This window comes from Egretta garzetta, unplaced genomic scaffold, assembly GCF_000687185.1.
Source record: "Egretta garzetta isolate BGI_Z169 unplaced genomic scaffold, ASM68718v1 scaffold53, whole genome shotgun sequence".
Classification (NCBI taxonomy): domain Eukaryota; kingdom Metazoa; phylum Chordata; class Aves; order Pelecaniformes; family Ardeidae; genus Egretta; species Egretta garzetta.
Window position 1 is genome coordinate 259,216 of NW_009259312.1, and position 15,674 is coordinate 274,889.

A 15,674-nucleotide genomic window follows, 5' to 3' on the forward strand; every position below is an offset into this window, starting at 1 on the left:
AGTGTGTTACTCTGCAAAACCCTTCAGTATTGAATATTAACAGGGAATAGATTAATGAGCTTCCAGTGAGTATTCCTCAGTCACTGCAGGAGCCCTGCTGCATGGTTCTGGTAAGTGGCATTCTGTATTGAGCTGCAAGAGGAAAGGTGGGTCTTGAATTTTTATTTATTTTTTTTTAATCCTGTGTTGTTAAAGATTTTGTCTATTTCTAGGAACAGTAATACTTGTAGTGGAATACCTGCATTGAGGGGTGCAGGGAGATGTTGATGCTGGTTCTGGTGGCTACTTTAAAGATTTTTTTTTTTTTTTTTTCAAATGACAAGGCTTAGCTTGATGCAGTTTCCGCAGTAATAGGCTTGTTCATCGTCCACTTGAACTTAACGGTACTCAGGTTTTCATCCTAAAAGATGCTAGTCAAAGAGTCTTTTCCAGCCGTATTCACATCCATGAAAATCAGGGTGACTAGAAGAACTTCTAGTACCTTAAGACAGCTTTATATATGTTATGAGAATTGAAGTTAGTACTTCTGAGTTAAGTGTTCTGAATAGATTCCGGTTTGATCTGCAAGGTTCTCCTTGCTAGAGTTCCACTAGGCTGAAGCGTGGTGTAGCTTTCACATCACATTTTTATGCTGTTTTCACCATTGAAAGGGTTAGACTTGCAACAAGAGCTCTTTCCTCTTCAGCCATATGTCTCTCACAGCAGCCTGTGGATCTCTTGCCTGCATCAGAGGATGAATCTTATTTCAAGATATTTTTTTTTTAGCAATTTTTTTAGATGTATCCCACGTCTATCACTCCTGCTTTCATGGTTATGAAGGTCATCCATCTTGAGCAGCTTGTGATGAAGATAAATAATTGCTACTAGACCATGGATATGAATTAGTGGCCACTATTACTTTGTTGTTTAAAAATTTATTTACAACAGGCTTCAAAGTAGTAAATTTTTGCACTTCTGAGTGCTGGATGGAAATGGATAATAAAAAAGCACCGTAGATGATTGGTTTGTGTTTCTGCTGATGGTTCAATACAGCAAGACTTTCCATTTTTGCACTGAATATAAGAAACTGATTTCCCATAAAAGCAATTAATTTAAAGCAAAAAAATCCTATGGATGTAGCCTGATTAAGTTACTAGGAACTGGACTGCTGCAGAAATGGTATAACAAATAATTAGGGTGGTTTGGGGTAGTGGATGTGCTTTTTTGGCTAGCAGACTTGGGTTGAACCTTAGGCATAGACTACAGTTACAGCAAGAAGAGTCAGCAGTCCTAAATTTAATAAAGAGAAAATTAAGTGGTCAACATAAAATGTGGGGGCAACTTTCTCAGATTTTTAGCTGTCTGAGAAGTCTGTATTGGGCATTAGAACTGTAATCATGCACTCATGCTCCATGAGAGACGTCAAAGTGGAAAGCACTTAATTGCATGTGACGTCATGCTTCAGCAAATGAAGAATGTTCTGTATTAGACACTTCTAAGTACCTCCTCATTGGTAGTACTGAGAGTGGCTGTGTCCAGTCTGTGTATAGAATAAAAAAATGAAATTGAGGATACTGTATATTGCTGCTTATATTAACAAGCTAATGCCTACAAATTAGGTTAAAAAGAGTCACCCTTTAATTACTCAACTGAAATAAAAAACCACATCATTTGCATGTAAATATCACTTTTTTCAAGATCACTTATCTGCTTAGGTGACTGTAGTAGCAAATGTGGGGTTTTTTTCTACAATATAACTGCTTTAGGCAGCTCAACTGTTTGGAGAACTTCTGATTTTGGGGCATCTGCATTTACTTAGGCTCTGTACTTTTTGAAACGCTGTTCCTAGTCTATTCAAAGAGCCTTTCCTTAATAAAAGGAACAGAAATGTCTAAGAAAGATTTGTGTCAGACTGTGTTTTTGCTTGAGTGTGCAGGTATTTGGTGAACCTACGGGATGATCCTGTTACCTAATTAATTCACATTTAATGGGTTATTGGGAAGCTCTAACTAAAGCACTGTTGACCAAACTTTGTTTTGAGAGGAGTGTGTTTTGGTGTCCTGAGGTATCCATTACCTGGTCTGCACAACTGGGTGGTGTTGTACTGTGTTGTACTCTGAAGTGTGATTGGTAATAGCATAAACTGGGTTTTAACTTAATGAATTAGAAGACCACGAGGCTTTGTAGCTGATACTTTTTTCAAACTGTGTGTGCAACTTTTTTCTGGCCCCTCTGTCGGTGCATTTATCACACCTGTGCTGTTCATTCTGAGCTGCATCACAGTAACAGGGAGCCCATTGTGATGAGCTTTGATTCCACGTCGTGCGTATCGAGTCTATAGCTGCTGTACCCTGGATAGCTGCAGAGAAGACAGCAAAAGTAGTATGTAATGGGGAAAACTGGAATTGTCTCTCTATCTCCTTTTGTTTTCCTTCTCCCAGGTGTTTTCCCAATTTGTCCTAGATGGCATTAGATTTTAGTAGGTATCTTGGAAAACATGATTCTTGTCCTCTTAGGAAATAATTTCACATTTAACTACCAAAGCAAGGTTTCCCTGTGGGACACAATGTGTTTGTATGTATCTCTCCAGAGCAGGTACATCCTAACAGCAGGAAAGCTTTCGTCGTTTAGCCACTGGAGGGCAGGAAGAACAGAGCCTTCAAAGGCCAATACCTGTGTAAAATGCAATCTTTCAATTTTTCCTGTATCAATCAATTATTCCTGTATAGCACTTCAGAAAATGGGGGTCTTCTCCCTTACCAATACTAACAAAATAATCTCTAGGTTTAAGCTTTCTTAACAACCAAATACATGCAGCAATAAATGAAAAAGATCTTTTTAGGGTAACAACAGGAGCAGCAGGCAAAGTGAAATACAGCATCTGGCAAAGCAATCTTCAGGGGTTGGTTGGAGGTAAAAAACTCAGCTTAAACCTGCTGTTAAATTACTATGAATGACTTGGGGATTTCTAAAAGTATTTCTATCCATAATACCAATTTGAACCACCTTTTAAAATGGTTTTCTCCAAAGCATCTCATACACCCTGACTTTGAAAAGACTGAAGAATTCAAGATACTATACTGGACTGGAATTTTGTTGTCAGCTTCGAACAATTTTTAGTTCTTTGGTCCTGAACCTGTTCATTAAACCTGGATTAGAATTCTTGGTTAAAAGTGATCTTTCTAAGGTGTCTGGTGTCCAGCTCTGGGACCCTTCAGAGAGATCATTTCTTGGCTAGTCTCTCTTTAAATGAATATTTTCTTCAAAATCGCTTATTGCAAAAAAAACTTTTACTGCTTTTGGCCTCCTTATTGCAAAAAAAGGCAGTCCTGCTGTGTGCTGTCATGTTCTAATTTATGCATAACCAAGTACCTATTGTTACTTTTCATTTTATTGTAGCAATGCTGCTAATTGGCACCCATCTAGCGTGGAACTATGTGGTACTGATACTGCTTTACAGCATCGATTCAAGTGAGTATTGCAAGGAAAAAAGCATTTTCATAGAAGCCACAAGTATTTTTACTAGCAAGAAACTAAGTTTACAATTTTTTTGTCTTGATAATGATTGAAAAATATTACAAACAGTTAATTACTCCAGATGGGATTGATGAGTCCTGACAATTAAATACAGCAAAACATTTTTTTCCCCCCAACTATAGTTCCCATTTGGCTCTTTGTGCAGCTATGTGAGAAACACATGCTGCTTGTTTCATCACCGGTAGTGTATCTTGCTTTTATTTTACCTGTGATTGTGGATATTTTCCCCACTTGGACTGTTTGGGGGTTTTTTCCAGCATACAGTTAAAGGTGTGCTTATAATCTGTTGAGATATGGTATATTTGCTTGCTGCAGCAGGTGGCTCAAATTAGTTAGGAAAGATTTTTGGCTGATAATTTTCACTCACACCAGAAGTTATATTTGGTCGTCTGACGTGTGTGTAAAGGATCAGCCCACACATTACACTTGCATTTGATCCTTTATGCATTGAGAAACCACACTTCAGAGATTACCTTTTCAGATCTTGGTGAAAGGCTGTCAGTTGCTGCAAGTGTCATTGTAAAATGCTTCTGCAATATCTAGGTGAGGAAGTTGCTCTGTCAGGAAAAAAAAGAACCAAAAAAAAAAACCCCCAAACCCAACAACAACAAAACCCCAAACCCAAGCAAAAACATTTTTCTGGGGGGTGTGTGTGTCTGTGAGCTCTAACATAGATGTAAACTGTGATTCCTAAGTACATGATGCAGCTTATATTGACAGTGCCCATTAAACCTACATATATGGCTTGTGTCTCTTTACCTCTCATAAGAGCAAGTAATGTAGGACAGCCATGGTCATATTTTCAGATAATTCTTACTAAACTGATTGTCAGATACCTCATTTCATGAAATTCCTGTGAAATCATTACAAAATCTTTAAAGTTTTCTGTTCTTCTGTCTTGGCCATTGGCAGGGAGGGGGGACCATGGCCTAACTGTTAGCGAGAACGTTGCTGGTCACGTTTCCGTTATACGTTAGGTTCAGATTGTGTTTTGACGTAGGTTCAATTCTCCCTACTCTGATGCTGCTTTTTCCCAAGGGTGTTCTGTATGGCACGGAAGAGGCAAGTTGTGCCCCAGGACAAACAGAATTTATGCTCGTGGTGCTGCTAGCTGAAGAATCATCTAAAAGACGGAAGTTGTTCAATACCTTAGGTTTTGGTTAGGCCTTGATCTCACTTCTGTTCACAAGGAACTATGAAATGGTTTTCAATAAACTCCATCACTGAAAGCTATTAAAGTTGTGATGGTGTAAGTTTCTCGTATGGAGAGAAAAAAGGCAAGCAAATAGGAATACTGGGTTTCTTTCTCCCTCTCATTGTGGAGTGGTTGATGGCCAGTGGAGCCCCACTGCGATTTGCACTTTTGTTTTAATGAAAAAGAGATGTAGTGAGGCAGCAAGGTTTGCTGATGCCACATTTTTTAGAGTAGTGTAAATGAAAGGTGATGGAGAAGCCTCAGAGCCGCAATCACTAGGGTTTGGGAAAATACTCCAGTACCTCTATAGTCAGGGGTGTTTTGCTCTTTTCTACACAGTTGCTGTAGGTCACTGTCTGAAACAAGACCAGGTTTGGTTGTATCACATAAAGCTGCTTTTCACCACGTTTCTGTGTTTCAGCTGGGGTCTGAACTTTATCTACATCAAAGGCTGAAAGTTCTGCTTGCATACATAAGAGAAATACATCTATAGGTACAACACAGAGTTTTCATGTAACCTGCACCTTATAGGTGAACAGTAGGGCTTTTTATCTTGACTCTCCACCTAAATGGATTCTTTAATTTAAATTTCACAGCTTTAGTTCTCTACTTCTGTGGTTCGTGAAGCAATTTGAAGTAATATAAGTGAATACAACAGAAAGACATCTGTGCTTAACCTTGCTAACCATCAGTAATCACAATTCATAATGACTCTAAATGCCTTCATAATGAAAGATAATCAGTATGAAAATGTCATTGCATTTAATTAATTAAGGATATTTTGATGGTAGTGAACTAATCATTATGAGTTTTCAGGTTTTGCATCACCAACTCAGCATGTTTTAGAAAAAAGTGATGTGGCACTCGGCAATCTTAACGTGACATTGAAAAATGTATATGAAGGTGTCTTAAGCTTCTTCAGGCCAGTGAGTAAGTGTCACTTCATTGCTGCAGCGTTGTTTCTCTCTTCCTTTCCCCTTCTTCTGCCTCATTTCCAGTCCTCCCTCCCAGCACTACCTGTCAGCATTTGGTGTATTTAAAACCCTCGATGTGATGCTTTAGAACTCCTTAGGTCTCTTAAAAATGGTATTGTTAAATGCCCCTTCGGAACAATAATAAATTTGCTTCCACTGCATTACTACCCTCCTGCAAAACCCTTCGTCGTCAGTGATGATTCTGCTAGAAATGCCAGACAATTTGGTGTAGGATGCACCGTGCCTAGCTTTGTTGTATCTGATCTGAACTAATTTTCTCATCTTCCCATGTACGCATAGAAAGAAAAGAGCAATTTAGCACATCCTAAGCGAGAGAAGGATTTTGCCCCACAGTAGTTTTGTCTTACACTTCTGCTGGCCAGGGAAGACTCCAGGGCAGTCAGCTTAGACTGAACCACTCACCTCTTGGACTGCTGCAGTTAATGACAACAACATTAATTTATAAAATTATTGAGAAGGAAATAGCAATGCTAATTTGCTAATTTCAATAAGAAAGATAATATCTATGAATACAGAAAGGGCTTGGCATTTACAGAAATTGCAAGCCTGGTTCCATAATTGGGTCACAGACCAAAGGGAGAGGAGAAGCAGAAATACCCCTTTTCACTTGGTATGTTTCTGCGTTACCTTAATACCAGTGTACCTCCACTGCTATTGCTCCCATTTAGCCCTCAGTCAACACAGAAGTCTTGTGAAGTGCCTGATACCTCCATTTAATAAACAGAATTTGGCTACCGGTAGTGTCTATGATAAACATGAGACCGATCTCGGGAGCGTTGCTGGAACCAAATGGTGCTTTGCAGCTGATGTGAAAGTGTCACGTAAGGGATGCAATACCAAGTTTTACAGGAATTAAACATATGGAAACATGTACTTGTTATGACTAATTTACACATTTAAGCCCTTCCTACAGAGGATCTTGTGGTTATCAATAAATCTGTTATTAAATAGCAATTTTTTTAAAATCGCTTAAATATTATGTTCAGTAACTGGATTGGATGTCTTGGGTGTTTGTTCCTATCAGCTGATTTTCAGCTGCTTGTAGACACATGCAGTTAGTGCCAAACAGAGATGGTTAGTTTAAATATATTCTATGCTGGGCCCTTAAAAAAAAAAAATCTTAAATTTCTGGTTTATTTTTTTAACTGGAAACAATCCAGTCAGAAAATATAGTGTCTTTCCCACTTACTTTACAAACCTAAGTACAAAAATGGTGGCACAATGGTGTTTAGATTTGCTTTTGTAAATCTTACTGAAACAAAGCAAATTACTTAAGATTTTCTATGCCATAATTTTAGCTTTTCTATTAGTATAAAGATTGATTAGTTTTGGGGAAAGAACATACATAAAAGTCAATGATATGGTTTTCTGGCAGATTACCCTATTAAAACATACTAGGAACACCAAAATGATAAATTCCCTCTACTTGAGCATTGCTCGTAAAATATAAATCTTTCATATTATTTCTTTTTTTTTTTTTTTTTTTAAAGCATGCCGTCTCAAAGACAAACAAACCTTAACTCCTTGTCATGAAGGAAAGGGCCTTAACACAACCGAATGCTTGAAAAATAAGTGTTGTCCTTCCAAAACCAGCCATGAACTGGAATGTTACATGCCATTTAAAGACAGTAAGTATACTTCTGTAGATCACAGCCAAACACTGTTTCTGGTCAGACAGCATGCTTTTCATTTCTGTTACTTCCTTGAGGTATTTCAGGTCAACACTCTGTTCAAAATAAGTGTAAGCTTGCCTTTATTTCTGTGTATATATTAGTACAGAAAATAATTAATTGATAAAGAATTGTCTGGATATCTTGTCAACCCCAGCACAAGCAAAGAGCAAGTGATGTGACACACAAACAAACAAAACTAACAAAAAAACCCCTTATGCTCAGATGGATTCTTGCACCTTAATTTCTGTCCTTTGCCTCATGCCCTGACACTAGACACATATCTCATGGTTTTCTGTCAAGAACAATGTCAAGATACTGGAGTGGTATTTGGAGACTCATCATAGACTTAAATAGAAAAACCATGGTAATATTTGGCTCTGTTCCTAGCACAGCAATTCCTGTTACGTTATATCCTTTCTTTCACCAACAATGAAGCAGAAAGAGTTCTCAGACTTAGGCAATCTTGCCAAACATGTATGTTAAGTTGATAAAAGGAAACCATAATTGAGAGCTTCACAGTTTGGGTCCTCCTGATATAATTCAGCATGCCCCCATTGATTTCAGAGATGATACCCAATTTTCAGGAAGAGCTGACTTAATACATATATGAAACCCCAAGGGAATATTGGTAAGCTAACATGAATTCACTTGCTGTTTGAAGAAGGAAGCAGAGGTTAGGATCAAACTTTGACATTTTTCTTGTAGTTGAGCAGCCCCACATTCCAGTGCTAAGGCAGCTGTAATTACTGCTAGCTGGATAACTTTTAATAGAAGAAAGTACTGTGCAGCATGAGGCCATCAGAATCTGTTTGTTAGCTAGGGGCCTACTGCAGAAATAAAATGTTTTAATAATATTCATTCCCCACTTGGGCCTTTATATTATGTAAAAAAGACATTTCATTATAGTGAGAAGAAAAGCTGTACAGTGAAAATTATAGCTCTTCTGCTCATTTTTAGGACACATGCTCAAGCAAATGTTAAAATTAAATATGCTTATTCAGCTGTGACTGCTTGACTCCTCATTCCAGTTAAGCTTTTATTGTTTGGAAGTAAATAGCAAGGGCTGACTATTTTACAGAATTATTTGTTCGTAGATTAATTAGCTGCTTGAATGGTCCTGGAAGTACAACACATGTCCAAAGAAAATACAAACGGTGACTGCCCTGGGAGCACATACTGTTTGCCTTGTAGCAATCTGTTGACAAAATAGAAGCACTTAGCAGATATTAGACTCATGGCACTTGCGTTTCTGTAAGGTGCTCACAGGCCACGTGCTTGTATGGTTCTTACCTGGGAGTTCACTAGGAATAAAACAAGGCTTTAAGAAAATGCTGCAAAAGTTATGAACTGAAATAGATAAATAGCACTCATTTGCGTGGTTTTTTGTCTCCATTCTTAAGCTTCTAAAGGACTTTGGGTTTTTTCTTTCTTGTTTTTTTTTTCTTTTTTCTTTTTTGGATTTTTTTTTTTTCTTTTTTGGTTTTGTTTTGTCCCCGTGCCCTGGGTGCACTCAAACCCCAGTTGCTTCGGAAACTAACCAAACAGTTGGGCTAGTTGAACTCAGGTCAAATATGAGACTTGATCTTTCTCATCTGAGCTCACTTCTAACAGCTACTTTTTTCCATTGCGTTGCTTGGCTGAGATATATACATGTCTGTCTTAGAGGCTGATCTCTGTCATCTATCCCTCAATATATATCTCAGAATGGTTCATAACTAATGCAAACTTCTGCTGAATCTACAGATATGCAACTGACATTTCGACTGCTTGTGCTTGCAGCAGGAGGATTTTTTATTTTGGGGTGTCTACCACTCTGTTGCTCTGCCTGTTTGCAGAGAAGGTAAGCGTTAGAGCATGATCAGACCAAATTTATGATGTACTGCTACTAACATAGAAAATATGGACAACTGACATGTTTGAAGTCAGTGAGGGGAGAAAAGACTGGAAAAAAAGGCAAGAAACTAATGTGCAAACATAAAAAATGGACCCTTCTATTTTGAAACTACATAAAACAGAGTCAATTTGGCTTAAGGAAAGACAGTTTGTTAATGCCCCAGTACTTTCTAAAGACCCAGTTATAAAGGACTTGAACTTAATGTTACTTCCCTTGCTTAGGAAATGGCAGGTAAAAAGTGAAGGCACACTGCCTGCAGGTTAGAAAATAATCCTGCACATAAACCCCTGAATGAGCTTGAGCAGTGGTGCATGAACTTGAGTTCAGCTCCACAGGAAGCGTATCTTCTCCTGGGTGGATATCCTGAGCTATGGAAGACCAGGCTTTTGCTCCCTTGACTCTCCAGTTATCTTCCCCAACTTTCTGCCCCTGCTCCCCACCAAAGGCCAGTATATCCGTATACGTTAAAGGAACTTGGTTTCAATCCGTCTCTTCTTTAGCAGGAAAGCATCACCAACAACTGTCAGTTGTGAGCAAATAGGGTGGAAATGAGACTTAAGAACAAATCAAGCTATCAGGCAGCCGGCAACACTGGAGACAGCCCATCCTGTTCCACCCAGAATAGGTTTTTAGGGCACAGTGTCCTGAATGCAAAGAAAACCCAAAACATCAATAAAAAAGGAAAGGAAAATTTTGAGGAAAAGTTAATTTTACTTTGTGTAACGTAAGTTTAAACAGAAATAAGTGAGAAAACTTCCTGCCAGTTGCCTTAGCTCTCAAATATCATAGGGAGAAGTGAAACAAAAATGGTTCTTTTACCACTGCCTTCAAAGGCACTTCTACAAAAGAGTGATGTTGCCCATGGTAAGCACTTGGCTTATCTGAAGAATAACAGGGAAGGAATGAATGAGCGGTTTGTAAAGAACAAGTAGAATTGTGTCCTAGAGTTATGCAGTAAGGCAGAAGGAAAGAACACAGTAGTAGGCCTGAATCAAGTAAGAGAGATGGGCTGGGCATGTGCTTGAGAGACAAGTGAATTAATTATCTCTAATGCTTCTAATGTGCAGTGCTTTTTTTTTTTTTTTTTTTAAGGTATAGGGCACCTTACAGCCTGTGAGTGCTATGCAAGCAGTTTAGTGTTTGATGTTGTGAAGAGTTTCAGCATGTGTATGTGTTCTTATGATAATGGGAAAATGCAAGCTCCACAATATCAAAATCATTAAACTAAGATGGAATGTATTGACATAACTGCAGTTTATTTTTCTAAGATGGTAGTTCATATTGAATGGCTAATTCTATAGCTTGGTTAATATGACAGAATTGTCCTTTTTTGTGACAATATTTTTTTTTTCCCTAAGCGTTAAACTTTCGCTTTACTAAGATATTAGTCTGTGTGGGTTCATATACACACACACACACAGACTTTACTAATGCGGCTGCTTAGCAGATGGCTATTTGCTATGGAGTTCCACATTTAGACAAAGCCTGCTGTGAAAATCTCCACATTACATCTTACACTGTGCTCAACAGCTGATGTTCAGCATACAGATAGCTGCACTGAGTCATCAGTGACTCTGAAAACAGGAGGCAAAGAATTAACATGAAATTATCATAAATTTTCTGGAAAATGAATTAATATGTGTTCATTTTGAGAGAATTCACATTAATGTTTAAATGATCATTTCTGTGTTTTTTTCATAGCCAGTGAAACTGGGAATATTGCTGTTCTGCTATGGCTTGTTTTTTGCTTTGTTTTTTAATGCAGTGGTTAACCAGATGCTAAATGGTTTTAATTTCCAACATCATATATTCGAGTTCTAGGAAAGGAACAATTCTATAACATTGTAACTTTGAGTTTTACTAGTTTTAGAGATGTTTGACAGAGTATATGGCTTTGAAAAGTACTCCTTTAATGAGCCTAAAACCTTCTTTCTGGATGGAAATTCTTTTGTTTTCAACATTGTATGGTCATTGTTGAGAGGGTCCTATGTACAATGCCAAAACTGTACTGCAGTGGATGTGCACAGAAATAAAAATTGTTCTCTAGATTTATCAAAAAATAAGAGGGCTTTTGCTGATGAAATTTGAAATAATGTATTAGTTCCACTGTGCTTCTTCTAGAGCAAATTCCAAGGCTTCCCACAGGAGTCTGTATTTATATTAAAAAAAAAAAAAAAAAGAGAGAGTGCATGCAAACCTGGGCAACAAGCCCTGGAAAGCTTTTGCAGGCACTCATACTATGTAGCTAGGAGTGGCTGTTTGTCAAGAGATGCCCAGGACTAGGACCGCAGAGGTAATTCCGTAATGTGGCCAGACTAAGAATACGTAGGAGTATGGAATTCCTGTAAAACTGATAGACGGAACTGAGGAGGACTCCGCTTGCCACGCTTGATCAGCACTAATAATTTTCCAAGTCAGTGAGGCTTTGTTACTTCCACATCCCCACTGATGAACTGGGTATTTGCCTGCTTCCAGTGGTATTTTTCATGCAGGAAGCAGAATTTACGTGTGCCCGTTCCCTGGTAATTGACAGTTTGTCTCGTGTGCTACCAACATAATCCCTCTTTTCTTGAGCAGTGTTCTCTGATGCTTTTGCTATGTCCATAACTGTGATATCCTATCTTATTTCTCTCAGTTTTTTTAGTCTTCATTAACAACCACATGCAGTGATGGGTAGGTTAAGACAGTAGAGGTTAGGAAAATGCAGGTGCACCTAACTACTGCTATATTTGAATAATACTGTGTAGATTTTTAAAATAGAGTAAAAATTAGAAGTCTTCATTTCCTTCTGCTGAATTCCTAGTACAGCTGTGGGAAGCAGGCCATAGAATTTAGTTGACTAGTTCCTGGGGAAATTTCTGGTCATGGTGGCATTACATTAATCAGAAGGTGAGCTGAAATCATTAAGAAAATGTAAGAGATATGAAAAGCTTAATGAAATGCTTTTCCTAGCCTTGATCTGTCCGTGTTCTAGTTATGAAATCTTGTGGTGGCCCCTGAAATCAACTGTGTAGCTTTGCATTTGATTCTCCCCACCCACACACACACACTGGAGCTAGGATTTCATGGCTAAAGTCTAGGTGATCTTCTCTAAATTCCTTCTTTAGAAGTCAACCAATTTCAGCTGTTGTTTTAATATGTTGCAGTCAATGCATCAATCCTTTACGAAAGGCAAACAAGGAAGTAGAGCAAATTGTGCAGAAGAAAAGAGCACATAATGAAGAAGCTTATGGCCTTTTACTGGATTGACTGGAAGAAAGGCTCCTAAGGACCAGAAGAATAAAAAAAGGTAAACTAACCTTGGAATATTCTTTTGTTCTTTGAGTTTAGGATTGTTATCTTATATCAATATTCTATAGAAAGCTAAACATATGTAGTACTAAATGCCTGTTGCTTCCCAGTCCAGTAGACTCTGTCAAAAGGCACTGTTTTTCTGGGGTCACCTTCAATTTCTGTCGTGGGAGAAGTAAAGAGTCTGCAAGAATCTGATTGCTGTGCTGGGATGCTAAATTATAGCAGAGCAAGCCATGGACAATATTACAGTCCTAGGTTTAAGTCCTCTGCCATTTCACAGTTCCTTATCCCATGTGCAAACTGTTGCATGGGAAAGTGGAAAAGCAAAGTAAGGTTTTGTTGCTTTCAGGATATGCAGATCCATTTACAAGCACTGAGAAATCTGCCCTTCTGTATGGATAGGGGTGTTCTACAGCTGACATGTTTACATAGCTCCATGTCTTGGCATTCTTCCTCAACGCTGAAGAGCAATTGACTACTGAAATAAATGTAATCTGAGAATTCGATGCTGTTTTACTCCACATGAGCATGCTAAACTATAGCCTACTAAAGGTGACAAGGAAATAAAAAGTGTCAGTGAGGTCATTGGACAATAATGGGATATTTTAGGGAGAGTATTGATTTGGCAAAAATGTAAAGATGTCCTTAAATCTAGTTATATTGATGTTTAGTATTTTTTTTTCCCTTTGGTGTAGAGTAACATCCATCTTGAAGACCTCAAGCAGAAGGACATCAGGATTACTTGAGTATACCCTAGAAAATGAGATGTTTTGTTTTAGTATCAAAGTAATACAATGTTGTCAACCCTTGACAGAGCTATTGATTTTACAATAGAAGGTCTTCATTTCTAGTTCTTCGTGCACATTCCATGTCTCCTGTACAAAAAAACCCTAGTAACACTGAAAGGCAAAACTGCTTATGGCAACTCCTGAATAATAAAGCCAGTCTTCTCCTATTAGTATAGCATCCATGTGGAGGGATATCAAGATACCAGCTAAGTGCCTGTCTCAGTTTAGAGGTCACTGTTAGAATATTATCTGGATTAAGAGAGCGGTGTTGTGAATTAAATTGGTAGCGAGTGGGAAGCTTATGCTGTTTCAGTATTAGATGGCACCATAGCACAGTAGTGCTACTCTTACTGAGGAGAACGGCTAATTCTCTACTGGGCTGCAGAGGATTTGGGAAATCTGTTCTTGGGCAGTTGCTTTGAAGATATGCTTGGACAAAATACAAAGTGCTTGAGGTAACTCTGGTAGCGTTTCTCTCCGCAGTATAACACTGCATCACAGAACTTTCTTTGATCTTGGGATGGCCTGTCTCCCAAGGTGGGTGATTTCAAAATGCAATTTCTTTCCGTTTCCCTGTAGTGTAACAAAAACAAAAGAAACAAATGTGTAACAGTTTTCAGCAGCTGAGTGCAAAGAAAGAGTGAGAACCTAAAAGAATCTCAGCAGAAATTGGTATCACCCATAATAATGCAATCACTGGTCATTTTTCTTTGGGTCTGTGAAGTCCACGTAGCAGGATTGCCAAGAGCTACAACTGGAAGGAATGAAGCTTTGCTCCTAAATTGAAGAGAGAATAAATATTATGAGTGATTCTAAGAAACAATGCGTACTTTCAGGACTTCCCATTTAATAAATTTTTCTTAGTTTCATCATTTCTAAAAAAGGCATTGCTTAAAATCCAAGTATAATGGGGTGGAATACGCATATGGACAGTCTCATGAAATTGTGGGAGTACTTACTGATGGTCAGACATAACTATATGCAGGAGCTTCAAAGTCTGATGTTGCAACCATTGACAGTAGCATTGTATTACAGATGATTTGGTTATAATTTTGTAAGCAAAAGTTATGATTTTTTTTTTATGTGGAGCAGCAGAATGATGGAGACTGAATAGGGCTCTGTTTGCCTTCGAAATCTGACGTGTATTTGCTATTTCTTGATATTATTTTTATGAATGGTGAAGTATGTATATAGACATTTTGACAACGATAAAAACAGTTTCCTGCTACATGAATTTAGGGGCATTGTCACAGCTGAAATGTGCATGTGACAAACCACATAGATCCTCATGGCTGATGGTGATTATAGAGAGTGAGCTGTGCTCTGAAGGAAGCTAGGCTTTCACACGGTGCTTTATGGTTTTGATTTGAAGGGTAATAAATTCCTTCTGTTTCCATGTCATTGACAGCACAAGTGCTTTCAATGTCACCTAACATTCTGACAAAGGGACACATACTGATAAAACAACTGTATTTAACAGTAAGCAATCAGTGCATCTGCAGTAACCGTATCTGGCAGCACCAGAACAAGATAAGCATAAACAAAATATATGCGCTGTAAGAGGAGGAGGTGAGATGAAAGTGACACAGCAAGGGTTGTATTCCCCCTAATAGGACAGTAGTCAAGAGTGCAGTGCATGGATTTGGGCCCTGTCCCTTTTCCATGTAGCAGCTTTGTTGTAAAGATGTTCTAAAAAGCTGGAAGTTTTGTTTTTCAGTTGGGAGGAGACAAAAGCTCTGATTTTAAATTTTAATTTCTGTAGTACCTTGACAGTTCATTGAACCAATAGCTGTCATGCATGGGTATTGCATAAATAACTTATCTGTACCTAAAATGTCATAATAGCTATTTCATTGTTATCGAAGGTCAAGATCATCACCTTACAGTCAAATCAGAGACAGTCATTCACAGGCCTGTGTGTGATGCTAACTGTACTGACATTGTCACAGAAACGTGGATGTTTTGATCCACTGTGATCGACTGCTTACTTCCACTACTAAATATTCAGATCCCTTTGATAACAATTTTTTGTTTGTTCGTTTTTGTACTGCTGGACCTTAGCATGCTACAGAACAGCTTCAGCATGGGGTTACCCGAGATGTACCTGGAACATGTCTTTTTCCCCACGCCTAAACTCCTGGTGCGTATCTTGTATACCAAGCTGCATGTTGCTGAGCTAAACTCAATTTTCCTTTGTCCTTTCTGTCCCTTCAGAGATCTTGATTAGGGCCTGGGTGAGCTAGAAGAACGCACAAGCATTCTTATGAGACTCCTCACAGTGCCTTTGTGGCTAGCAAAAGAAGCTACTCAGGGCTGGGT

At 38.4% G+C, this 15,674-nt stretch overlaps 1 protein-coding gene across 1 annotated transcript; it reads left to right on the forward strand.

Annotated features, from left to right (window-relative positions):
• The first annotated feature begins 3,380 nt into the window (after positions 1 to 3,380).
• FMR1NB (FMR1 neighbor) lies at positions 3,381 to 13,889 on the forward strand. The gene is made up of 6 exons (XM_035891988.1): positions 3,381 to 3,450; positions 5,528 to 5,641; positions 7,197 to 7,334; positions 9,123 to 9,219; positions 12,420 to 12,562; positions 13,263 to 13,889. Exons 1-5 carry the CDS (start codon positions 3,381 to 3,383, stop codon positions 12,520 to 12,522), a joined length of 522 nt encoding a protein of 173 aa, XP_035747881.1. The 3' UTR covers positions 12,523 to 12,562; positions 13,263 to 13,889.
• Positions 13,890 to 15,674: the final 1,785 nt, after the last annotated feature.